Source organism: Acipenser ruthenus, chromosome 23, assembly GCF_902713425.1.
Source record: "Acipenser ruthenus chromosome 23, fAciRut3.2 maternal haplotype, whole genome shotgun sequence".
Classification (NCBI taxonomy): domain Eukaryota; kingdom Metazoa; phylum Chordata; class Actinopteri; order Acipenseriformes; family Acipenseridae; genus Acipenser; species Acipenser ruthenus.
Window position 1 is genome coordinate 17,934,208 of NC_081211.1, and position 25,818 is coordinate 17,960,025.

Sequence of the window (25,818 nt, forward strand, 5' to 3'; positions counted from 1 at the left end):
TCTCAATAGATTTATTCAACATGATCTGAACAGATCATTCTAAAGTGATCACACTTATTTGTTGTAGGTTGTACATGGCTACAACCTTTATGTATAGTAATAGTATTAAGATAATTGAGACAGTATAATGACAAGACCTCTCAGACTCCCCAAATCCTGACTGGGGTTCTGGAGCTCGCATCGGCTTCTTCACCTTCTTCCGGGGATGGCTGCTCCTCCCCTTCTTCCTCTTCGGCGCAGGTGGCAACTCCACCTCACCCTGACCGGGGCAGCACACAGTATATTGCCTAGGCTCTGCATCAGCGAGGGTCCAACCTTGGTCCTCGAGGCAGGTGAGGAAGGTGTCCCGGTCTGTCTGCGGCAGCCTTCAGATGGATTCATTCCTCCATCGACTCCACCTCACCGACTGAAGGCCTTCATGAAGAGTGGGTCTTCGTAGGGGCACACTAAAGTACAGCTTGTCTACTGTAAGCAACCAGTTGCGCAACTGCTTGCAGAAACGTCCGCATAGAAATGATTCAGTTGCACGCAATCAAGCTGAGCAACTGATTGTTCTGGTATGGACCCGGCTTTAGAATTGACTGAAAAAGAAAGTGAACATGTTAAATTCATTTTTACTATTGGCAACCAGTTAGCTACTGTGGTCACTAGCCAAATACCGCTGGAATGAACTATAACAATTTTTTATGTCCCTCTAAAACTGCACCACAAATGCGCACCACCATCTTTCACTTTCTGTTTGTATTTTTTGATTTGGAGAGGATGTAGGCCTAAAACAGATGCATGTCATCTTTATGTATAATGCATTGAGTCCAAAATAAAACAACTCAATAAATGGAAGTGGCTGCCTCTATGTTTAAGCCAGCACCAGTGTTTGTTCTTCAGTACTTATTTCCATTCAACCATCATCATTAACCGCTTACTCCTTTACAGGGTCGCGGTGAGCCGGAGCCTAACCTGGCATACACAGGGCGCAAGGTGAGACTACACCCTGGACGGGATGCCAGTCCATCGCAGGGCACCACACACACACTGACTCACACACAGGGCAATTTAGAGCGACCAATCAACTTGGACAGCATGTCTTTGGACTGTGGGAGAAAACCGGAGTACCCGGAGAAAACCCACGCGAACACGGGGAGAACATGCAAACTCCACACAGACAGTACCCTAAGCCTGATTTCAAACCCAGGACCCTGGCGCTGTGAGGCAGCAGCGCTAACCACTATGCCACTGTGCCACCCACCAGTACAGATTTATGAAATGTAATTAAATAAAAATGACTGTGTCAATAATAGTACTATAAAGCTTGCAAGGTTTTCAGGCAGGAAATCTATAGTATCATTAATACAGTTCCTAGTACATCGCATTTCATTGGTCAAACAACAAGCCAACAAGCAAACGCAGCCCTGCCGTGCTTCAAATTACAACCTCACTCCCCAACCACCACCACCTCACTCCCCAACCACCACCACCTCACTCCCAGCCTCGTCTGGGGTGGGGGAGTATATGATGCTTCTCTTTCTGTGTTGCCTATAGGTGTTAAAACAACTTAAGACAGGAAGCTGTCACATTTTTTTTGCTCTGCAGTTATTGCTATCACATGTGGGGCTCGATTTGTCACTGTGGGCAAACTACCCACTTCACTGGTCAATTTGCTTGCAGGTTTCCCATAGTGGAACATATAGGTCCTGGTTTGTAACAAGTAGCCCAAGCTCTAAATTCATGCAGTATAATGTGTCTATTTTGAATTAACAGCTTAATTACAGCATGCCTTTTCCACCACTACATACCATGTAAGAGCACTAGATACCAAAACATATTAGTTAAAAGAGTCCCTGTATCTGTGAATCCGGCTTTCCAGCCAGAAGGAGCATAAGCTACTGTGCAATGTTTACCCAGGGGTCGGCCATGGATAAACCAAACAGAAGTTATATACAATTCTGTGTGAGTGTGTGTGTGTGTTAGACGTAGCCACTGCCACTGATAACTCTTGCCATGGACATGCGTGTCTGTGTAGGGACAAGTTGCCGACCCATGTCTATAAACTAAAAGGTTTGTTTTAGAATAAAACTGTATATGCTTCTCAGACGTGCTGGTGTCCTAAAACAGATCCACTTTCCCCACTCAAACATTGTTAAATATTAGAAGGCTTTTTTGTATAAAAATAGGTGTTTAGTGTCTACATAACATTTTCTATTTTGTGTTATGACTGCCTGTGACAGAAATACAATGAGTTTTGTTTGTAAATCTCCCTCCCGACCTGTGAGGGCGCTAAGCAGCGAAAGTTCTTTCAACGGGCTGGCCTGACAGTTCTTTCCCCGGGCCAGGAAGTCAGTCAGTCTGGAAGAAGGTGAGGCTCCTTAGCAGGAACGTATTGACCTGGAAGGGAAACGACGTAGCAGCTGCAGATTGTAGAGACAACTGCACTTGTTTACCAAGGGATCATGTGTGATAGCATAAAGGGGACGGAGAATCGCAATCTACTCCTTTGCTTGGTTTGAGAGACAAGAAACTGGAAGGACTGGGAGAAAATAAGAAAAAGGATTTGTGATTGTTTTGTTTGTTTATTGCTGTTAGTAATTGTCTTTTGTTTTTGTAAATCACTAGACGGCTAACACGTATCCGGAGCTGTCGCCTTGGGCCAGCACTACCCAGAACAACACTACACCACAGTCACTGTATATCACCCACCACGAGCACTACTGCACGCACCCAGGACTGGTGACCGTGTATTGTATTATTATGGGGAAGATAACGTGTGTTTATTATTTGGACTGCAATCCATTTATTATTGTTTCTTCTGTGCTTTACACATTGGTGTGTATTGCTGGAGGTTTATTGTTTGGAGTTTTAATTAAAAGACCCCTTTTCCAAACATATTACAGTTTCCTGGTGTGTGATTATTTCTGTACTGCATCACCACTGCACCTGTTTCCAATCAGCAGCCACTTTGCCACACTGCCTCTTACTAACTGTATAAAGTGCTATTATGTAAACATGAATTAGACAATTCGTGCAGAGCTTTGAAGGTCTTTGAGACATGGAGACAAACAACCTTGTTTATGGAATCTGAGGTAGAAATCAACAAAAAAGGAGCCTGTTGTATGTGATATTCATTATTACATGTATTACACAGAAGCATACGGGACAGCAATAGAAATAAAGGGCCTAAAGCTACACAGGAATGAAGTTAAAGGTACTTTGAATGCTGTGCTTTTTAGTGAGCTTTAACATGAACAGTTTCATGAATATTAATCTTTATTTTACTCAGAACAAAAAACTTCAATCCACCTGTGAATGGGAGCCTCTGTCTGAAATTGTATTTGCTTTTGGAGTGTGTTTTTTTTTTTTTTTTTTTTTTAGCAACATCCGCATTTGAGGACGTGGTTTCCTGAGCTTGGCCCCTTGTGCAGAGCATTGCATTCAGTGTCTAACATTTATCAAAATATCCTACTGGCTTTATGTCTTTAAAAGTTTCAGTGATATATTTTGGAAAGATCAGTAGTTAAATAGTTTTTTCACTGCACTAGAAAATACCTTCAAATGTTTAAACCACTATCAGCAGGGTTGGCTTTTTTATATGGCACATTATTAAGCAGTTGTAAAGCACTGTAACCTGGACTATGAACATATTTTACATCAGCAACTACTGTACAAGTATCAGAAAAGCTCTTATTTAATTCACCATAAAGCACAATACTATTCACCACTGATGATGGTCACACTGCAGAGTGGTTATTAGCTTTTGGAATTAAACTGTACAAGATTAAAAGTAATGTTGAGTAAACTTTGAATATCTAACAGTATACCATATGTGAAAGACCCCTTAAAGGCCAGTACTGAAAAAGAAATCTGAATATTAGGCAAAGCCCTATAATACATCTAGAGATTATGTGACAAATTAGGTTGAGCTTGTCACATGTAAACATTTAATAAGAAAAGTTTACTCGTTAAGAAAACAGCAATTTATTCTGTCATGCACGTAGAGCTTAATACCACCAGCTAGTCTTCCTGTGTTGCCTATAGGTGTTAAAACTGTCACATTTGTTTTGCTCTGTGTTATTGCTATCACATTTGTTTGCAAGTTTCCCACAGTGGGACACACACATTACTTACAGCAGCAGGACTTCTGCCCTGCCACATATCTCCCCCTTGTGCAATGCACACATGGCTGCAATTGGCCACCTCCCCCCTTAAAACACCAACCCCGTCCCCCCTTGTCCGGTTTTCTCTCTCCAGATTCTTGTGGGTGGGCTGGGGGGACGGTTAGTTGGGGTTGCTGTGGAGGTGGTCCCCACACCTCCTCCTTTGGCTGGGGGGGTCCCGGGCCTTGAAATGGGGGTACCCATCCCCTCGGGTAACCCCTGGGCTTTTATAAGGGACGTCCGTTTAACCCCCGTGACTATCCCTGGGCTTCTGTAAAGGGGTGCCTGCTAACCCCTTTTGTGACCCCTGGACTTCTATGAGGAGGTGCCCGTTTAACACCCTTTCTACCACTTATCGGGAGAGCCTGTCAGCACAGCCAGGGGGATGGGACCCAGACCCCTCCTGAAGTAGTAGACCGCTAGGTTACGGATGTAACCCTGGTTCCCTGAAAGACAAGACAACCACCAACCAATACTTTTGGGATATGGCTAGCATGGGTCAGGTATTCACTGAGCATTTTATATCAAAGCTGCCGATAGGCCGCTCCGGGAGTGACGTCTTCGGTCCAGCCTACCGAGGGAATAAGTAGTCACTCCACGGAGCTCAAATCCTCTTTTGCATCAAACCTGCAAATGCGAGGTTTGGTAGTAATCTTCTCTTTCAGGGAACCAGGGTCACATCCATAATCTAATGTTCCCTTTCAATTCGAAGACGACCAACCAGTACTTAAAAGTATACCAAAGCCGCCCTGACGGAGAGTGAGCGGACAGCAGATGAGGGATGTCTTGCTACTGCCAAACTAATGTTTGTGGTACAAGCGTGCAACCTCAAGGACCCTTGTGACTAATGAAGGCACAGAGGGATCTACCACATTAAATCAGTAGAACCTGGTGAATGTATGTGGAGTAGCCCAGCTAGCCGCAGTACATATATCATTCAATGAGGCTCCTCTAAAGCATGCCCATGAAGTTGCCACTCCTCTAGTAGAGTGTGCAGCTACCCACCCAGGTGGGGGTAAGCTGGCATTATTATACACAGTCGAAACTGTATCCATAATCCAGTGGGACAATTGCTGCTGGAGAGGGCTTGACCAATGGTCCTTTCACCATGACAGATGAAGAGCTGGTCAGACTGACGCCACGCTCTCATCCTATCTACATAACTTCTCAATACCCAAACAGGGCAGAGGGAATTCAATCTCTGGTCCGTCTCCTCCGCAAAGGGAGGGGGAAGGAAAGCCTCTAGTTCCACTGATTGATTCAAGTGAAAAGCCGTAATCACCTTAGGGAGGAAAGCAGGGTTCGTGCGCAACGATACCGTTTCTATTGTCCCACATACGCAAACAGGAAATGTGCAAGGACAGAGCCTGTAGCTCACTGACCCACTTAGTGGAGATGATGGCTAATAGAAAAGCTGTCTTCATAGAGAGATATTTCAACTCTATGGCATGTATAGGCTCAAACGGGGCCTTAGTAAGGCCTCCAATACCATGTCTAGACTCCATTCGGGGAAAACGTCCTTCTTAGGACAACGTATCTGCCGAGCACCCTTCAGAAAATGGGTCGCTAGTATATGAGCGCCTAGGGATACTGAGTAAATGGGGACATGACATGCACACTTTCAACGTAGAGGGGGATCTACCTGCCATAAGGGTGATTTTTTTTTTTATACTGCAAGCAGAAAAACAATAGTAGTAGACAACCAGTAGGGGCAGATTAGGCCGTGCACAGCGAGTGTGCGAGCCGTGGCCGCCCAGAGTACTCGTCTCAACAGCAGGAACAGCAGAAGCTGGGTCCCGCTGGAGGATACATCTCTCTCTCTGATATTTTTCAAAGCTGCCAAGGCAGAGGAAAAACAGAAAACACAGGCAGCAAGCTGCAAGATTAGTAGAAGCAGACTACAGTCGCTAGGCGATGTAGGCTGTTGAAATAATATATTTTATTTTATTTTTAAAAAACGGTGCGCAGTTGCACAGCGTTTGCTCAGGCTTCAGCTGAGTTGTGATTCTGGGGTAGTGGCAAGCTGACTTCCAGCAAACCAATTACAAGGGAATTACATAAACTTGAAGAGATGGGCTCTTTTTAAGAGACAATCTAACAACTGGAAGAGGTTAGTATATACCCACCTTACTTACCTGGTAGTGAGAGGCAAAAGAGGATTTGAGCTCCGTGGAGTGACTACTTATTCCCTCGGTAGGCGGGACCGAGGACCCTATCGGGAGCTTTGGTATAAAATGCTCAGTGAATACCTGACCTGTGGCAGGCATATCCGAAAAGTATTGGTTGGTGGTCATCTTTGAGTTGAAAGGGAACTTTTTTTGCATCACCTAGAACTTTAGGATTGAGATATAATTTTACAAAAAAAAAATACATTAACATAATTTAGATCTTTTATTTAACATCACACAAATAAACTACAAAATGATTTTGCAAAAGTCTGCTGGAAGTCTTAAAACTAGTACAGTATCTCACGTTAGATTTTGAAATGTTTGTCAGTTTTTCGTTAAGTATATGGAATTCAATATGTTAACGTAACATTATTCAGCAGGTTTCATTCCACTTTATGAAGCAAAGTTAGTTCATTCTATAGGGTGATGCTATACCTTTGGCCATAGCTGTATGTGGAGATACACATGTTTAATTATGTGGTATGTGTTTTGTGATTATGTTGAAAGATACAGACTTTAGTGCTCATAAGAGAAAGGTTGCAAAATAGATTTGATGTGTTCCTCTTTTTCGCACTATGCAAATCTGCTTGGGGGAAATAAGGAGTGGCTTCAGCCAGTTACTTTTAAGAAACAACTAAAAAATATTCACTGCAATCATAAAACAGTTGAAGATTGCTAACAATACTGCAACTGTGGCCATCAACCAGAAAGCTGTGCTGGACCTGCTGTACAATGATAAACCTTAACAAATTCATTCCTTATTGGCTCTTTTTGTTTTCTTTAAATGCATACGGTAAGCAACTTTCTTATTATTTATGTATCTAATCAGTTTAGAAACATGTTCAATAATCCAAAGAAAGTAATCATGATCTATATTTACTTGTACTTGTTTTGCATAACACACACATATACATTACATGGGTATAGCTAGCTATTAATTTCCATTAAAAACAATGGTATTACAAATGCACTAGCACCTATTTAATATAGTTTTATTTTTATTATTATTACTATTTACAGCCCACAAAGCAGGGAGCAGATACTAAAAAGAAGCTTTCTGTCCATCTTTCACACTGCATAACACACAAACTAAATAAGATATGGAGGTCATTGTCACACAGGTAGACTAAAGCATATACAAGGAGTGTGGACAACGTTTGTCTTTTGACCTCCAGGTCAAGGTCACAGAATACCAAACTGATTCTCTCTTTTTGACATTCTTACAATATGAGTAGAATTAAGCAGTGAGGTAGTGTAATGACCCCTACTGGCCGAATAGGCACATTGTATGTGTGCATAAAAGACATGACTAGAAACCCCATTATGGGGGCATTCCCCTTTAGTGAAACTGTAGCATGTCTGTCTGTAGTGCCAAGGGTCAATAGTTCAAATCCAGACCACAGTGAATGTAAAAATAAAATATAATTAATAAAATGCATCACAGTACAAACTTGTTTCCTATTGCATTTGAAGTGAATCACAAGTAGGTCAAAATAGCCTCTGTTTTTACTGCTAGCCAAATGATCATTCAAGATATCTTGAGGTATTTAGAGATATCTGTAAATCATTTGCAGATATATTGAAATTAATTTGAGATATCTGTAAATAAGTCATTTTGAATATATCTTCATTTCATTTTGAGACATCTAAAAATGAAATAGAGAGATCTCAAATTGATTTACAGATATATTTAAATAATATGTTTTGCTAGTATGGTAAGCCAAACTGTCTTTTAGATATATCTCTAAATAACTTTCTGTTAATTTAGAGATATCTCTAAATTATTTAAAGATATCTCAAAATGATGTCCTGTTTATTTAGCGATATCTGTAAACCATTTAAGATATCTCAAAATGAACAGGAAGTTATTGAATCACCTCGTTTTGATTTTCCACCTAACATAGATTATCTCTCACACCTTCAGTATAATTCTTATATATATATATATATATATATATATATATATATATATATATATATATATATATATATATATATATATATATATATATATATATAGTATATTTTTTTAAATGTCTAATTTATTGAAAAGTATACTAGTTTAATGTCCAGCCACATTGCGTGTGACGATGCTGCTCTTGGAGTTTGGAGACTGCTAGCAATACTGTAAATTTAAAAATAAAAAAAACTGACCAAATATCTGTGCAACTGTTGCCATTCACTGAGTTTCTTGCATTACAAAACCTATTTGCTTTCTACATTATCTCAATAGGACAAACACTTTCGTATATGAAAAGACGTTGCTATATAGCCTACTGTACCTGTTGCTTATGTGCATTTGAAAAAACAAAACAAAAAGACGATCCATTACAAAATGATTCAGTACCATTTGCCAGTCAGCTTCCAGTTCTAGTGGGTTTCTAGGAGATGGTAGATGCCTGCTGGAACGTCACAGCACCAACTGTCAGTGCGTTTACATGACAAAGCGTTTTCCGAAAACTAAAGTTTTAAGAAAACTGAATCAGAAAACCGATGTTCTTAAAACGTCACTTTTCTGTGTTTACATGATTAACGATAGAAAGTCTAATTAGAATTCACATGGATTGAAGTTTTCGGAAAACGCAGGATATTTTCGCATGCAAAGTACTGTAGTACCCAGAACGATTTGAACAGACCGGACATTTTTTCTGCTATAGAATGGAGACCAATCCAATAACAAGTGCTTTATCGAAGTGTCAGGTCTTAAATTCAAAGTTTACTATCCTATACCTCTTTACAGATTCCCCACAATGTGCAGTCAGTCTTTCCAACAGCTCATCCTGTTCTATATTACCAGTTTCTTTTGCAGACATTATTTTAAATTATCACGTAATTTTAAAGCTGGAAAACATGTGCTTCAATATGGGCTATTAAAAAAATTCATACGGACAAACATTATTAATCCCAAACATTATTATTATTACTATTATTTATTTCTTAAAAGACTTACAGTCGTAAACAAAAATACATTTCAAGAATCACAGTACAAGTATTAATACAATTAAGAGCAAGATAAAATACAATGACTTCGGTTCTAGCAAGTACAATATGACAAAATACGATTCAATAACGGAGCAAATAGATCCATGCTGACTGACTTATTATTATTTTCTGTTTTCTAAAACCACGTGCAGGAATGAAGGTCAGAGTTTGCACATGCGCAGTACGCTATCAGTATAAGTTTTTCGAAAAGTGCGTTTACATGATATACATTTGGTTCGTTTTCGGAATTGAATCGGAAATTTCTAGGTGCTGTTTTCCAAAAACTGACCTAAGGAATATTCCGATACATTTTCCGAAAACTATGTTTACATGACTTTTGATATCGGAATTCTTAATATCGGAATTCTTATGCTCATGTAAACGCACTGTGTGATTCAAACTTAAAAAGCAACCAGTTCTGTACACGCAACTACCAAATCAGCCAATCCTGTCAGCTCCACTCATCAACAACAACAAGCCAAGCAGTGTTGCCATGCTCCGGTCTGGGTGGTTCAGCGTAGGGGTCCAGCAGCCGACCGAACACTATCTCAGCAGGGCTGTGAAGTTCCTGGCCCAACATCAAGAGCGGGAGGGTGCAGGAGGTGGAGTCCGGTACTGCGGAGTGGAAGGCCAGGAGGATGAGGGGCAGTTGGACGCAGCTAAAAGATTAGAACACAAATACAGTCCTGTGCAAGACACCTTCGGTGTGCTTGGGTTTCAGGGCTCATTTCACTGTCTTTGGCTGTAGCAGGAATCCACACACACAGACACAGGCAGCTGGCAAGCAGGCTAGGAAACAGGGAAAGATGAGGGAGACAGACAGTAACTTTCAAAAGATGGGGGTTTAGTTTCTCAAAGAATTTTACTCCAGATCACATTAACATGGTTCTTTCAGAAAAAAAAAAAAAAAGTATTCAATAAAGTTACCAAAACAGAAATAAACAACACAGATATTTCATTTAGGGGTTTGTAAGTCATCCGAAGTTATTTCATAATTGTTTAAGAATCCATTTGTGTTTTTGTTTTTTTTGAAAAAAAAAAAAAAAAGTATAACAATTGGGAATTTTCTGTAATAATGTTATTTTATAAAGTGCTGCTTACAGGGCTATGTGGGTTTGGTACATCACGTTATACCACAACAGAAACTCTTAACTTTACTTCTAATATCTTTTTTGTTTCAGTTACTGCAGAAAATATAAATGTGCCTGTTGTATATGGAGCCCTGGGGGAGTCTGTGTATCTGCACTTCAATACGACCTTGAAAAGCAGTTTTGAGGTGCAATGGAAGTGGGGAGTCAATCGCATTGCTGTGTTTAAGAATAACAGAACGGCCTTTGATAATCCTTATAAAAACAGGGCTGAGATTTTTGCTAATGGAACCCTCAGACTGGACAGGACTCAGAAAAATGATTCAGGAGATTACTCTGTGGATGTGTTTAATACTGATGGAACTAACATATTTAAGGGAAGCATGCAGGTTTATATTCAAGGTGAGTTGCCTCTTCTCAAGTTAAACATGTCTTAAACGAGTGCAGAGATAAATACCTTGATTTCTAATGTTTTAAGAGAAATTGAAAGTATTATTTTGTACTATGTCAAAAAAGTATGGCGTGTTATTTTAAAAAGTCAAATTGTCATTTAATTACTTCTTTTTCAGGTATGTATATGATAGGACAAGTACCAGCAGAAATAATAACAAATGGTTACAAGTTTTATAAAACAAAGTCCTTAACGTGGTTTTTTATCTTGGAAACATATTTATAATAACTGCCGATCTTCTGCCTCAACTGAACTTGCAGGTTTCACACTGCTTTTCATGTGCAATCTCCAAAGGATATACAGTAGGCACCCATGCAGCCCTAACTAAAAACAGCATATCATTAAAAAAATACATCTTTATACAAAATTATGATGAACAATGATCATATCTACACACTGTACCATGCTAAATGGCATTGTCCCTTTAAAAAATATGAATACTTAGCTATTAGAGTTGTGAGCATGGGGATAAACTCCAGCTAACAATCGGTACATTTACTTTTTAAAAGTCTTGTCATAAACTCCTTTGAGATTTGAGAAACCTGATTTGTTGTATTGTGATCTGAGGACCAACAGTATAGAACGGTAGATAACTGATCTGAGTATCTGTATGGGTGCATACAAAAAAAGAAAGATTAGAGGTAAGTAAACGAACTCATTTATTCAAGAAAAAAAGACAATATGTACTGGTGAAGGTACTGTATATTATTGTATGTTTAAAAAAGGTGTGTGTGTGGGGGGGGGGGGTAGATATAAATACATGTAAGTACCTTTCTATACAAATTCAGCACATCACCAACCACATTCTTCAATGTAAATGCTGCATTAGGATTTCCAGATCTGATTGCATGTGATCGAGTTACTGAGGAATCATAATGTACTGACTCCTGAATGGATTTGATATCGGCTTGTCATTCAACCTGAAATAACCTCAGCAGTGAAAATAGGGAGAGGCAATCCATAGCTTTCATGCTTTGTTGTACTGTTCAAATCTTTATATTCCTACACATCCTTCAACATTTATCAAAAAGTACAGGGTGGATAATCATCTATTGTTTTAACATTAAGTGCCATATAGTAGATGCCTAGAAAGCAGATAGATTCAAAAGTAGATCGATTCATTTCCTGATTTGTTTAAATGTGAACAAGAGCTGCTATTGGAATTATATTGTATACTACATGGATCTTAACTTCATTAATACTGTATGTAGCCTGGTTACATCAAGGATAATAAGGGTGGTTAAAACAAAGGTAAAAGGTGACAAATGGGAATGCAAACCTGTAGCATGTTTGTCTGTAGTGCCAAGGGTCAATAATTCAAATCCAGACCACAGTAAATGTAAAAATAAAATATAATTAATAAAATGCATCACAGTACAAACTTGTTTCCTATTGCATTTGAAGTGAATCACAAGTAGGTCAAAACAGCCTCTGTTTTTACGGCAAGCCAAATGATCATTTAGAAATTGCATTTTAAGATATCTTGAGGTATTTAGAGATATCTGTAAATCATTTGCAGATATATTGAAATTAATTTGAGATATCTGTAAATAAGTCATTTTGAATATATCTTCATTTCATTTTGAGACATCTAAAAATGAAATAGAGAGATCTCAAATTGATTTACAGATATATTTAAATAATATGTTTTGCTAGTATGGTAAGCCAAACTGTCTTTTAGATATATCTCTAAATAACTTTCTGTTAATTTAGAGATATCTATAAATTATTTAAAGATATCTCAAAATGATGTCCTTTTTATTTAGCGATATCTGTAAACCATTTAAGATATCTCAAAATGAACAGGAAGTTATTGAATCACCTCGTTTTGATTTTCCACCTAACATAGATTATCTCTCACACCTTCAGTATAATTCTTATATATATATATATATATATATATATATATATATATATATATATATATATATGTATATTTTTTAAAATGTCTAATTTATTGAAAAGTATACTAGTTTAATGTCCAGCCACATTGCGTGTGACGATGCTGCTCTTGGAGTTTGGAGACTGCTAGCAATACTGTAAATTTAAAAATAAAAAAAACTGACCAAATATCTGTGCAACTGTTGCCATTCACCGAGTTTCAAGTTTTGAAACTTGCATTACAAAACCTATTTGCTTTCTACATTATCTTAATACGACAAACACTTTCGTATATGAAAAGACGTTGCTATATAGCCTACTGTACCTGTTGCTTATGTGCATTTGAAAAAACAAAACAAAAAGACGATCCATTACAAAATGATTCAGTACCATTTGCCAGTCAGCTTCCAGTTCTAGTGGGTTTCTAGGAGATGGTAGATGCCTGCTGGAACGTCACAGCACCAACTGTCAGTGCGTTTACATGACAAAGCGTTTTCCGAAAACTAATGTTTTAAGAAAACTGAATCAGAAAACCGATGTTCTTAAAACGTCACTTTTCTGTGTTTACATGATTAACGATAGAAAGTCTAATTAGAATTCACATGGATTGAAGTTTTCGGAAAACGCAGGATATTTTCGCATGCAAAGTACTGTAGTACCCAGAACGATTTGAACAGACCGGACATTTTTTCTGCTATAGAACGGAGACCAATCCAATAACAAGTGCTTTATCGAAGTGTCAGGTCTTAAATTCAAAGATTACTATCCTATACCTCTTTACAGATTCCCCACAATGTGCAGTCAGTCTTTCCAACAGCTCATCCTGTTCTATATTACCAGTTTCTTTTTCAGACATATTTTAAATTATCACGTAATTTTAAAGCTGGAAAACGTGCTTCAGTATGGGCTATTAAAAAAATTCATACGGACAAATATTACTTAATCCCAAACATTATTATTATTACTATTATTTATTTCTTAACAGACTTACAGTCGTAAACAAAAATACATTTCAAGAATCACAGTACAAGTATTAATACAATTAAGAGCAAGATAAAATACAATGACTTCGGTTCTAGCAAGTACAATATGACAAAATACGATTCAATAACGGAGCAAATAGATCCATGCAGACTGACTTATTATTATTTTCTGTTTTCTAAAACCACGTGCAGGAATGAAGGTCAGAGTTTGCACATGCGCAGTACGCTATCAGAATAAGTTTTCCGAAAAGTGCTTTTACATGATATACATTTGGTTCGTTTTCGGAATTGAATCGGAAATTTCTAGGTGCTGTTTTCCGAAAACTGACCTAAGGAATATTGCGATACATTTTCCGAAAACTATGTTTACATGACTTTTGATATCGGAATTCTTAATATCGGAATTCTTATGCTCATGTAAACGCACTGTGTGATTCAAACTTAAAAAGCAACCAGTTCTGTACACGCAACTACCAAATCAGCCAATCCTGTCAGCTCTACTCATCAACAACAACAAGCCAAGCAGTGTTGCCAGATCACAGGGTTTCCCTCCACATCCAGAGGAGTCGTAGTTTTTCTTCTCCCGCCAGCCAGCAGCCTGCAAGTGGTTTCTGGCGAAGCCGTGGACCAGCTCCAGGCTGTCCTGCAGTAGCCTGGCATGCTCCGGTCTGGGTGGTTCAGCGTAGGGGTCCAGCAGCCGACCGAACACTATCTCAGCAGGGCTGCGAAGTTCCTGGCCCAACATCAAGAGCGGGAGGGTGCAGGAGGTGGAGTCCGGTACTGCGGAGTGGAAGGCCAGGAGGATGAGGGGCAGTTGGACGCAGCTAAAAGATTAGAACATAAATACAGTCCTGTGCAAGACACCTTCGGTGTGCTTGGGTTTCAGGGCTCATTTCACTGTCTTTGGCTGTAGCAGGAATCCACACACACAGACACAGGCAGCTGGAAAGCAGGCTAGGAAACAGGGAAAGATGAGGGAGACAGACGGTAACTTTCTAAAGATGGGGGTTTAGTTTCTCAAAGAATTTTACTCCAGATCACATTAACATGGTTCTTTCAGAAAAAAAAAAAAAATGTATTCAATAAAGTTACCAAAACAGAAATAAACAACACAGACATTTCATTTAGGGGTTTGTAAGTCATCCGAAGTTATTTCATAATGGTTTAAGAATCCATTTGTGATTTTGTTTTTTTGAAAAAAACAATTGGGAATTTTCTCTAATAATGTTATTTTAAAAAGTGCTGCTTACAGGGCTATGTGGGTTTGGCACATCGCGTTATACCACAACAGAAACTCTTAACTTTACTTCTAATATCTTTTTTGTTTCAGTTACTGCAGAAAATATAAGTGTGCCTGTATATGGAGCCCTGGGGGAGTCTGTGTATCTGCACTTAAATACGATCTTGAACAGCAGTGTTGAGGTGCAATGGAAGCGGGGAGTCAATCGCATTGCTGTGTTTAAAAATAGCAGAACTGTCTTCTATGATCCTTATATAAACAGGACTGGGATTTTTGCTAATGGAACCCTCAGACTGGACAGGACTCAGAAAAATGATTCAGGAGATTACTCTGTGGATGTGTTTAATACTGATGGAACTAACATATTTAAGGGAAGCATGCAGTTTTATATTCACGGTGAGTTGCCATTTCTCAAGTTAAACATGTCTTAAACGAGTGCAGAGATAAATACCTTGATTTCTAATGTTTTAAGAGAAATTGAAACTATTATTTTAAACTGTGTAAAATAAATGGACATGTTATTTTAGAAAGTCAAATTGTCATTTAATTACTTCTTTTTCAGGTATGTATATGTTAGGACAAGTACCAGCAGAAATAATAACAAATGGTTACAAGTTTTATAAAACAAAGTCCTTAACGTGGTTTTTTATCTTGGAAACATATTTATAATAACTGCCGATCTTCTGCCTCAACTGAACTTGCAGGTTTCACACTGCTTTTCATGTGCAATCTCCAAAGGATATACAGTAGACACCCATGCAGCCCTAACTAAAAACAGCATATCATTAAAAAAATACATCTTTATACAAAATTATGATGAACAATGATCATATCTACACACTGTACCACGCTAAATGGCATTGTCCCTTTAAAAAATATTAATACTTAGCTATTAGAGTTGTGAGCATGGGGATAAACTCCAGCTAACAATCGGTACATTTACTATTTAAAAATCTTGTCATAAACTCCTTTGAGATTTGAGAAACCTGATTTGTTGTATTGTGATCTGAGGACCAACAGTATAGAACGGTAGATAACTGATCTGCTTATCTGTATGGGTGCATACAAAAAGGAAGATTAGAGGTAAGTAAACGAACTCATTTATTCAAGAAAAAAAGACAATATGTACGGGTGAAGGTACTGTATATTATTGTATGTTTAAAAAAGGTGTGTGTGTGTGGGGGGGGGGGGGTTAGATATAAATAAATGTAAGTACCTTTCTATACAAATTCAGCACATCACCAACCACATTCTTCAATGTAAATGCTGCATTAGGATTTCCAGATCTGATTGCATGTGATCGAGTTACTGAGGAATCATAATGTACTGACTCCTGAATGGATTTGATATTAGCTTGTCATTCAACCTGAAATAACCTCAGCAGTGAAAATAGGGAGAGGCAATCCATAGCTTTCATGCTTTGTTGTACTGTTCAAATCTTTATATTCCTACACATCCTTCAACATTTATCAAAAAGTACAGGGTTGATAATTGTCTATTATTTTAACATTAAGTGCCATATAGTAGATGCCTAGAAAGCAGATAGATTCAAAAGTAGATCGATTCATTTCCTGATTTGTTTAAATGTGAACAAGAGCTGCTATTGGAATTATATTGTATACTACATGGATCTTAACTTCATTAATACTGTATGTAGCCTGGTTACATCAAGGATAATAAGGGTGGTTAAAACAAAGGTAAAAGGTGACAAATGGGAATGCAAACCTGTTGAAGTAAACAATTTAAATGTGGCACCCGACACCACTAATGCCAAATGCATTTTCCCTGTATTGGGGTGGAAGTGGGTTTGAGGTGTTCTAACTGAAAAGCCCCTCTTTTTCAGAGGCTGTCTCCCAGCCTATGGTACACTCCACCTGTCTGTCCCATGGGGAGGTGCTGCTGGTCTGCACAGTGGATAAAGGAGATAATGTTTCATTTAACTGGAGTTTAGATGGAGTGCTGCTGAATCCCAGCCTTGCTTACTTTAGTGATGAAGAATATGTTGTAATATTGAAGAAGCATGTCTCTGGTAATCTTGTCTGCATTGCTACAAACCAAGTCAGCACAAACCAGAGTGACTCTGTGATATCAAACTGCTCAGGTAGGAAAAATAAACATGTTATATGTCTTGCCTTGCTTTTTATAGAGCTGCCTTGTTGTTTCTATATCAGACACATCAACAATTATTAAGAAATTAAAAACAGTGTATAGGTAGTAGACATTTTAGGACCGTGTTATTTTTTAAGACTCAAGCACAGTGTGCCTACTTTTGAGATACAAAACCATTAAAAGAAATGTATACATAAACAGGCCACTCTCTTTCAGGGCCTGTCTCTAAGCCTGTGGTACACTCCACCTGTCTGTCACATAGGGAGGTGCTGCTGGTTTGCACAGTGGATAAAGGAGATAATGCTTCATTTAACTGGAGTTTAGATGGAGTGCCGCTGAATCCCAGCCTTGCTTATTTCAGTGATAAAAAACACATTGTAATATTGAAGAAAAATGTCACTGGAGATCTTGTCTGCATTGCTAAAAACCAAATCAATGAAGAGAAGAGTGATTCTGTGAAGTCAAACTGCTCAGGTAAGAAATGATTTAATGTTTAAATCTGCCTCTCCTTGTATCCAGTACAAACTCACATACTGAAGTCACGGGGACTGGGTATACTCTTCTTTCCTGGTATCTTTCTCATGTTGTTCTGGTAATGTATAGGTAAATATATCAGCATTAGTTTGCCTTGTGTATTCATACAATTGTTTTTTCTCCTTGTATTTAAAGTGACTTTAAAATTTGCTTTTCATTCTGTAGAGCAGACAGTTTAGCAGAAATGAACTTATTCACCACAACACCTTATCATCAGTTTCATTTTTAATACTGTGTCCACTTCTTTATTTTATGTTTCAACATTTCAAGCTCTAATCGCTCTAGTGCCGCCGAGTGGCAACCTTGTGTGCTTTAGTGTTGAAGAACATGTTGTAATATTGAAGAAGCATGTCTCAGGTAATCTTGTCTGCATTGCTACAAACCAAGTCAGCGCAAACCAGAGCGACTCTGTGATACCCAACTGCTGAGGTAGGAAATAAAACATGTTATTTGTCTTGCTTTATATAGAGCTGCCTTGTAATTTCTATATCAGACACATAAACAATTATTAAGAAATTAAAAACAATGTATAGGTAGTCAAGAGGTGATATTGAGGAGTATACGGCGGGTTTTCAGTCCCAAACAAAAACAAACAGTTCTTAATAATCCCAATGGTGCACGGAAATGTGCTCTGCAAACGGGGATGTTGGTGCTGTGCGGTGAGAGCGGTGCTCTGGGGTTTGTGCTGGCTCCCTGGCTGCAGCTCCCTGGCTCCTACTCATCTGCAACACACAAAAAAACAAAAACAACAATCAGTGCTCCGGCGTATTAACACGTTTCAGCGTAAGGGGCCTGTGACAGGGTGGCTGAGTCGTGATGTCAGGCCAGAAGCAGGAAGGAAACAAAACTGACACCAGTACTGCAGTTCAAAATAAAGACACGGCGGCGCCATTTTATTTAAATACAAAAATAAAAGGTTTTAACAAAAAGACTTGCTCACACAGTGAAATAAAAAGGTTAAACAAAACAAAATCACAAACGCAAAATAAACAAAACCCAGGTCAGGCTGAGCAAAACGCCTTCCCTGACCCTATAGATTTAATTTTAGTTTTTAGTTTAATTTTAGTTTCGCCTAACAAACCCACCACTGAGTGCAGTGAGCTGCAGGCTTTTATGCAGGTGACCATCTCCCGATTAGCAACAAATTAATCACCTAATTAATTGGGGAGATGGACACTGCCTGCACAAGGTTTTTAAGTTATTTCTGGCAGAGGACGAGCACCAATCTCACCTCTGCCAGACCACATTTTAAATAAAACAAAACAAAAAAACTACAGCGCACGGCTCTCGCCGTCATTTAAATACAATAACTAAATACAGAAACAATAACAAAACACACGGCGCTTCGCCGTCCCATACATAAATAAATCATAACGAGAATACAACAAAAGAAATACAAAATAACACAGAGACAGAGGAGGAAACCCCGTTCTAAAAATAAATACATTTTACAGGGCTCCTCGCCCTCTTAGCCTTAAAGGGATAGTCCTGCATTTGGCTGATATTAAACCACCCCCTTTCAACATTATTATTATTATTATTATTATTATTATTATTATTATTATTATTATTATTATTTATTTGTTAATTTCCTTTACATTGATGTGCTTATTTACCGTTGCAGATTAAAGTCACAATTTTTAAGTCATAGCTCTCTGGTTACAACTTGCCTTCAGTTCTGGCTCTGGCGAGGTCAGAATCAAAGATTTGAAAACACTCTGTTCCTGACCAAACTCGACTGTGGTCAGAACCACGGCTCTTGAAAACACAGCTAAAAGATTAGAACACAAATACGGTCCTGTGCAAGACACCTTCGGTGTGCTTGGGTTTCAGGGCTCATTTCACTGTCTTTGGCTGTAGCAGGAATCCACACACACAGACACAGGCAGCTGGCAAGCAGGCTAGGAAACAGGGAAAGATGAGGGAGACAGACGGTAACTTTCTAAAGATGGGGGTTTAGTTTCTCAAAGAATTTTACTCCAGATCACATTAACATGGTTCTTTTAGAAAGGAAAAAAATGCATTCAATAAAGTTACCAAAACAGAAATAAACAACCCAGGCATTTCATTTAGGGGTTTGTAAGTCATCCAAAGTTATTTCATAATTGTTTAAGAATCCATTTAGAAAAAGTATAACATAACAAATTAGTATAACAATTTGGAATTTTCTGTAATAATCTTATTTTAAAAAGTGCTGCGTACAGGGCTATGGGGGTTTGGCATATCACATTGTACCACAACAGAAATTCTTAACTTTACTTCTAATATCATAATGCCATGTACATGTACTGACTCCCTGAATGGTTTGGATATCGGCTGGTCGCTCAACCTGATATTACCTCAGGAGTGAAAATAGGGAGAGGCAATCCATAGCTTTCATGCTTTGTTTTACTGTTTAAATATTTTATTCCTTTCTGAATTTTTTTCTTTTCAGTTCCTTCAACATTTATCAAAGAGTACATGGTCGATATATTATCGTCTATTGTTTTAACTTTAAGTGCTGTATAGTAAATGAGTAGAAAACACACAGAACAAAAGCAGATAGATTATTTCCCTGATGTTTTTAAATATAAACAGGAGCTGCTATTTGAATTATATTATATACCACATTGATCTTAACTTTATTAATACTGTATGTAGCCTGGTTACATTAAGGATAATTGTGTGAAAAGGTGGTTAAAACAAAAGTAAAACAGTGACAATTGGGAATGCAAAACCTTTTGCAGTAAACAGTTTAAATGTGCACTGTGTGGGGCTGGAGGTGGATTTGAGGTGTTTTAACATGATGTAAATCCTAACTGAAAAGCCCCTCTTTTTCAAATGTATACATAAACAGGCCAGTCTCTTTCAGAGGCTGTCTCCCAGCCTGTGGTACACTCCACCTGTCTGTCCCATGGGGAGGTGCTGCTGGTCTGCACAGTGGATAAAGGGGATAATGCTTCATTTAACTGGAGTTCAGATGGAGTGCCGCTGAATACCAGATTTGCTTACTTTAGTGTTGAAGAACATGTTGTAATATTGAAGAAGCATGTCTCTGGTAATCTTGTCTGCATTGCTACAAACCAAGTCAGCACAAACCAGAGCGAATCAAACATAATCTCTGCCACCTGTTGAAGCACATGGCATAACAGCCACATGCTAAGTTCATTTTTGTGTGTAAAACATTATATAAACAAAATGCGAAAAATATTTTTAGTTTTTTTTTTTTTTTTTTAAGTGTTGTAAATGACATTATGCAAATTCAGTGAATATCATGAACACTATCACTGATTTTATACACATTGTGATCATCTCTTTTATAGGTGCATGCCAAAGGTTTTTATGGCAGGCAGATTACCTACAGCAGTCCCTGAAAATAGTGATAGCAGTGATGCTAGTGATGGTATTTCAGATGAGGAAAGAATAGAAGATTCCTATGTTCTGTTTGAACAGCCAAATAATGGCAAAGAGAAAAGCAGTGAAGAGAGCCTTTTTGGAGATACAGTGTCTGCACTCATTACCCAGCTCCCCTTTGGAAATGTAAACTTCCTCAGGTAGATGAAGTGCATTCTCCTAATTTGTATTTCAGACAGATGCTCACAACAGACGACATACAAAACATTGTTGAACAGTCAAACTTGTATGCCCTTCAAAAGAAAATCAACTCACATTTGCAGTGCACCATGAAAGAGCAATTTATTGGAGCTACTTTTTACATGTCCACTTTTGGACTCCCTAGAACTTGCATGTTCTGGAAGCCAGAATGTAGAATCCCTCAAATTGCTGATGTCTTGTCTTTGAAGAGGTGGAAACTAATAAATGCATATCTTCACTTCAATGATAATTCTATCCAGATAGCAGCTGAAGACGACCCAATTATATCATTTAATTATAGCATTTGACCTGTTAACCCTGGAGTGGAATGGCCCTCCAGGACTGTGATTGAACACCCCGGTTTTACATCTATAGACAAAATAGTCTTGAATTCATAAGTGTCATTGTTTCAAGTTATGGATAAGACCTATTTTGTGAAAACAAATAAAACTTAATAAAAAATAGCATCCAATTAAATGGAACACAAAACTAATGAAATTGTGTAAGTTTTAATACTTCTATTTGTGTTTGAAATGGGACAAAATCATCTGTGGAAAGAATAAAACAAATACATACCTTTGAAGGAATGTATTTGCATTTGCATTTATGAATTATGGAATACATTTTCCATGTATCAAACTAATATTGCATCATTTCATTCTTGTGTTGGAATTATTGTTTTAATAAAATTATTAACTGTAGTTGCACATTGTCATGTATAAATGACACTCATCCTAAAAAAAGGTCAAAGGTCAAATATGTAATATTTAGGTATAAAATGAATTATTGGGTACAATGAAGTCAAAATACCAAGTCATAGTTTGTGCAATAGAGGGTTAAACAAAAAATCTATTCATCGCAGACTATACCAAGACAAGGGCTTGTCATCCCCCTGTGTTATATAAACTGGATGAATGTTTTTACAATTGTATTACATTCAGTTTTACCATAGGATGAGAATGCTTTTTTGTACTTTCAAAATATTATTACAAATTGTGCTGTACATTTTAACAATAACTATTTTATGAGTGATGATTTATTTTTCATTTTTCTATAACATTGCCTTTATGTGGTTTTCTCTCTCTCACTCTGTTTTTTAGGGGAGGATAAAGCGATTCAAGTGAGATTAGTTTATGGTTTCCTTGCCTTTGTGATCCTCACCATCTTCCCTATAACTCTTCACTGCAATTCCTGGAAATCAAATAGTAAAGGAAAACAGAGTGAGGAATAACTTTACAATACTTTATTCTATTACAATGTATTTCATAATATTTGAGTACCATATCCCCCATCATTACTTAAACACAATAGAGCTGTCAGTATATATATATATATATATATATATATATATATATATATATATATATATATATATATATATATATATATATATATATATATGTTGCACTTTCCTAATCTGATGCATTATGAGCATCAACAATTTACTCAAAGCCTCCACTAGTGTTTTCTACTATTATAACAACCTTGACTTACATAAAGAAGGAAAAACACTGAGTGAAATAGCTCGCATCACTCGATTTTCAAGGTGTGGTATCCGAAGCATAATCAACAAGTACAGAGAAACATCATCTGTAATTGACAAACCCAGGACTGGAAGACCCAAAAAGCTGTCTAACAAGGATGAGCAATACTTGAAGATGATATCCTTAAGGAATAGAAACAAGACAAGCATTGAATTGACAACAGAACTGGCAGAAGGCAAAGGTGTCGTTATCCATCAAATCAACAGTATGAAGGTCGCTCTTGAAATCAGGACTTAAAGGATGTGTTGTAGTAAGAATACCTCTGTTAAGAAAGGGGAACAAGACTAAAAGGCTAAAATATGCACAAGAACACAGAAATTGGACCATGGAACAATGGTCAAAGGTGCTTTGGACTGTTGATGGATGCACAACGACACCTGTGCCAATTCTGTTGTCAATTCAACGCTTGTCTTCTTTCTGTTCCTTAAGGATATTATCTTCAAGTATTGCTCATCCTTGTTAGACGGCTTTTTGGATCTTAAGTCCTTTGTTTGTCAATTACAGATGATGTTTCTTAATTATGCTTCGGATACCACACCTTGAAAATCGAGTGATGCAAGCTATTTCACTCAATGTTTTTCCTTCTTTGTGCAAGTCAAGGTTGTTATAATAGTAGAAAACACTAGTGGAGGCTTTGAGTAAATTGTTGATGCTCATAATGCATCAGAGTAGAACAATGCAACATGTCTAAGACTTTTGCACAGCTGTATAGATAGATACTGTAGATAGATAGATAGATAGATAGATAGATATGGATGGGAGGACAGACATGTGCTTCCATACAAGCGCTTCCATACAAGCCCGGATCCTTTCCTCTCAATTTCAGAAGCAGTTTTCTAGATATATGTACAACGGTAAGGGAGATGTACAGACAAATGCACTGCAGTCTCCATGTATTATTACCACATATATAGCTCACAGTCTTTATATAAAATGCTATCATTTTTGAATAAGCAGTTCTCTAGCTAGATTCACAGATGTCAGTTGCCAGAGATAACTATTCCTTATGGGTATCACAGGATTCAGCGATATTGGTATTGGTTTTAAAATATGGAAAATGTGTATTTTCAAACAGGGACTTACTTGGAGATGAAAATGAGAAAAAAGGAGAATGAACGTTTCATCGAGGAGCAAATCTGAACACATGCACGTTTTTCTCATTCGGGACTGAGCTTACAATTCAGGAAGAGATGAGGTGTTTCTTGCTCACATAATACCAGTACAATAGCTGTATTCTTCTTTCAAAATGAGCCTTTACCTTTGCAGTTGGTTTCTCTAATATATATATACATATATACTGTATTTTAAAAAAAAAAATTTATCGACAACTATAAAACTATAACTCAGCAGACCAAACCAGGTAGCTGGTAGTAATAACCGTTTACCTTCGTTCTTGCAATACAACACACTTTAATACCTACATAAAATAAAACAATACAAATAATGATAATAGAAATAACATACAATAATGAGCTGCAACTCACCCTGTAGGAATTACATTGCCTGTGTTATGCATTATAAATCATGCATGAGAAATCAACCAATCACCTTTAAGGATTTTTCAACATTCCTGAGGACAATATCATTTTTGTATTTTCTAGTAAGTTCATAAGTTGGACAGCAATCAATTTAGAATATATTACTGCTGAAATCTTAAGAAAGCTATTGTAATTATTGTAAATAGTATTGTAAGCTATGAATTTAATCTATAACCACTTCCACATGTGATCAGAGTGGTTAAGCTGATTTTTCAATAGCATTGGCTTTTTATATTGATGCTATAAATTGTTTAAGTATTATTGCATTGTTTTCAGTGCATGTGAGTTCAATGTAAGTTAAACATCTACTTAATGTTTTATAAAGTTTATTTTGCTTTTTTACTGCCCATTGTTAATGAATGTGTGATTACTGTTGACTGCTGTATCTCTGTATTTCCCCTTACTGTATTATTGCAAATAATTATACATTTGTATTGTTTGTGTACCACAATTAAAAGATGCCTTTGTAATCTGTAATCAGTTATAATTAATCTGTAATCATTCCTCAGTAAACCATTTTTCAGGCTCACTGGCATTTGGTAAAATACTTCTTGCCACTGTATATGCTGTGATTCTGGGACGCCAGAATCACCGTCGAGCCCTCTTGAGGTGTTGTGGGCTAGTCGACGAAACACCGAGGATGGAAGGTACCCACTTGAAGACCCCAGAGATGTACCCTACTTAGCTCAATCCAGGCGGCTGTCATGCTGATGCGCTGGGGAGACCGCACTGTGGTTGATCCCCGGAGCCAGCATCGCAGCCGTTGTGTGTGCTGATGCACCACGGAGACAAATAAGCTGATCCCTGGAGCCAGCATTACACTTCAGCCATTAACACCAGACAGAAGGATATCTACATCATCAGATGGAAGGAAACGCAAATAGATGGAGACACAGATGGATCACATTAGTTTACTGTAAAGCTACGTCTTAGTTGGTGCTTATCTTGGCGACAGCCGGGTTCAAATCAGCATGAAGTTTTAACATCTACTCTCGTGTAATAGAAATCAAGCAGCATGTTCAATACTATAACTGCATTAATCTATTAAATAATATAGATCACATAATAGCTTTTGAGTGGTGCATTTGTTCTTAATTTCCCCTACAAAATGGGGTTCTGTTAGTGATTGGTACCACTTTGAATGCACAGTGCAGTTATTTCTCCGTCTGACATCAAAAAATGCAAGAGGGGCAATGTAACTGCCTATACAGCTTCTGAGCACTGCCAGTGAGAGGAGGTGAAAACCTCATATGTGTGTAACTGCCCATACAGCTTCTGAGCACTGCCAATGAGAAGAGGTTAAAACCTCATATGCGTGTAACTGCCCATACAGCTTCTGAGCACTGCCAGTGAGAGGAGGTGAAAACCTCATATGTGTGTAACTGCCCATACAGCTTCTGAGCACTGCCAATGAGAAGAGGTTAAAACCTCATATGTGTGTAACTGCCCATACAGCTTCTGAGCACTGCCAATGAGAGGAGGTTAAAACCTCATATGTGTGTAACTGCCCATACAGCTTCTGAGCACTGCCAATGAGAGGAGGTGAAAACCTCCTATGCGTGTAACTGCCCATACAGCT

General features: G+C 37.9%; 1 protein-coding gene across 2 annotated transcripts; it reads left to right on the forward strand.

Annotated features, from left to right (window-relative positions):
* Nucleotides 1-6,970: 6,970 nt before the first annotated feature.
* LOC131696849 (T-cell surface antigen CD2-like) lies at nt 6,971-24,716 on the forward strand. 2 transcript variants are annotated; one of them, XM_058996732.1, is made up of 7 exons: nt 6,971-7,109; nt 10,480-10,788; nt 15,032-15,337; nt 16,785-17,042; nt 17,267-17,524; nt 22,258-22,377; nt 23,777-24,716. In XM_058996732.1, exons 1-7 carry the CDS (start codon nt 7,049-7,051, stop codon nt 23,839-23,841), a joined length of 1,377 nt encoding a protein of 458 aa, XP_058852715.1. In that variant the 5' UTR covers nt 6,971-7,048; the 3' UTR covers nt 23,842-24,716. The 2 variants fall into 2 exon arrangements, with proteins under 2 accessions (XP_058852715.1, XP_058852716.1); XM_058996733.1 differs by lacking the exon at nt 17,267-17,524.
* Nucleotides 24,717-25,818: the final 1,102 nt, after the last annotated feature.

Bases quoted from the DNA above. Each gene is read 5' to 3' on its own strand.
- LOC131696849 (XM_058996732.1), top strand. From the start codon at position 7,049: ATGATAAACCTTAACAAATTCATTCCTTATTGGCTCTTTTTGTTTTCT. The intron at 17,525-22,257 runs GTAAGAAATGAT...TCTGTTTTTTAG, and splicing joins TGTGAAGTCAAACTGCTCAG to GGGAGGATAAAGCGATTCAA. The intron at 22,378-23,776 runs GTGAGGAATAAC...ATTTTCAAACAG, and splicing joins AAATAGTAAAGGAAAACAGA to GGACTTACTTGGAGATGAAA.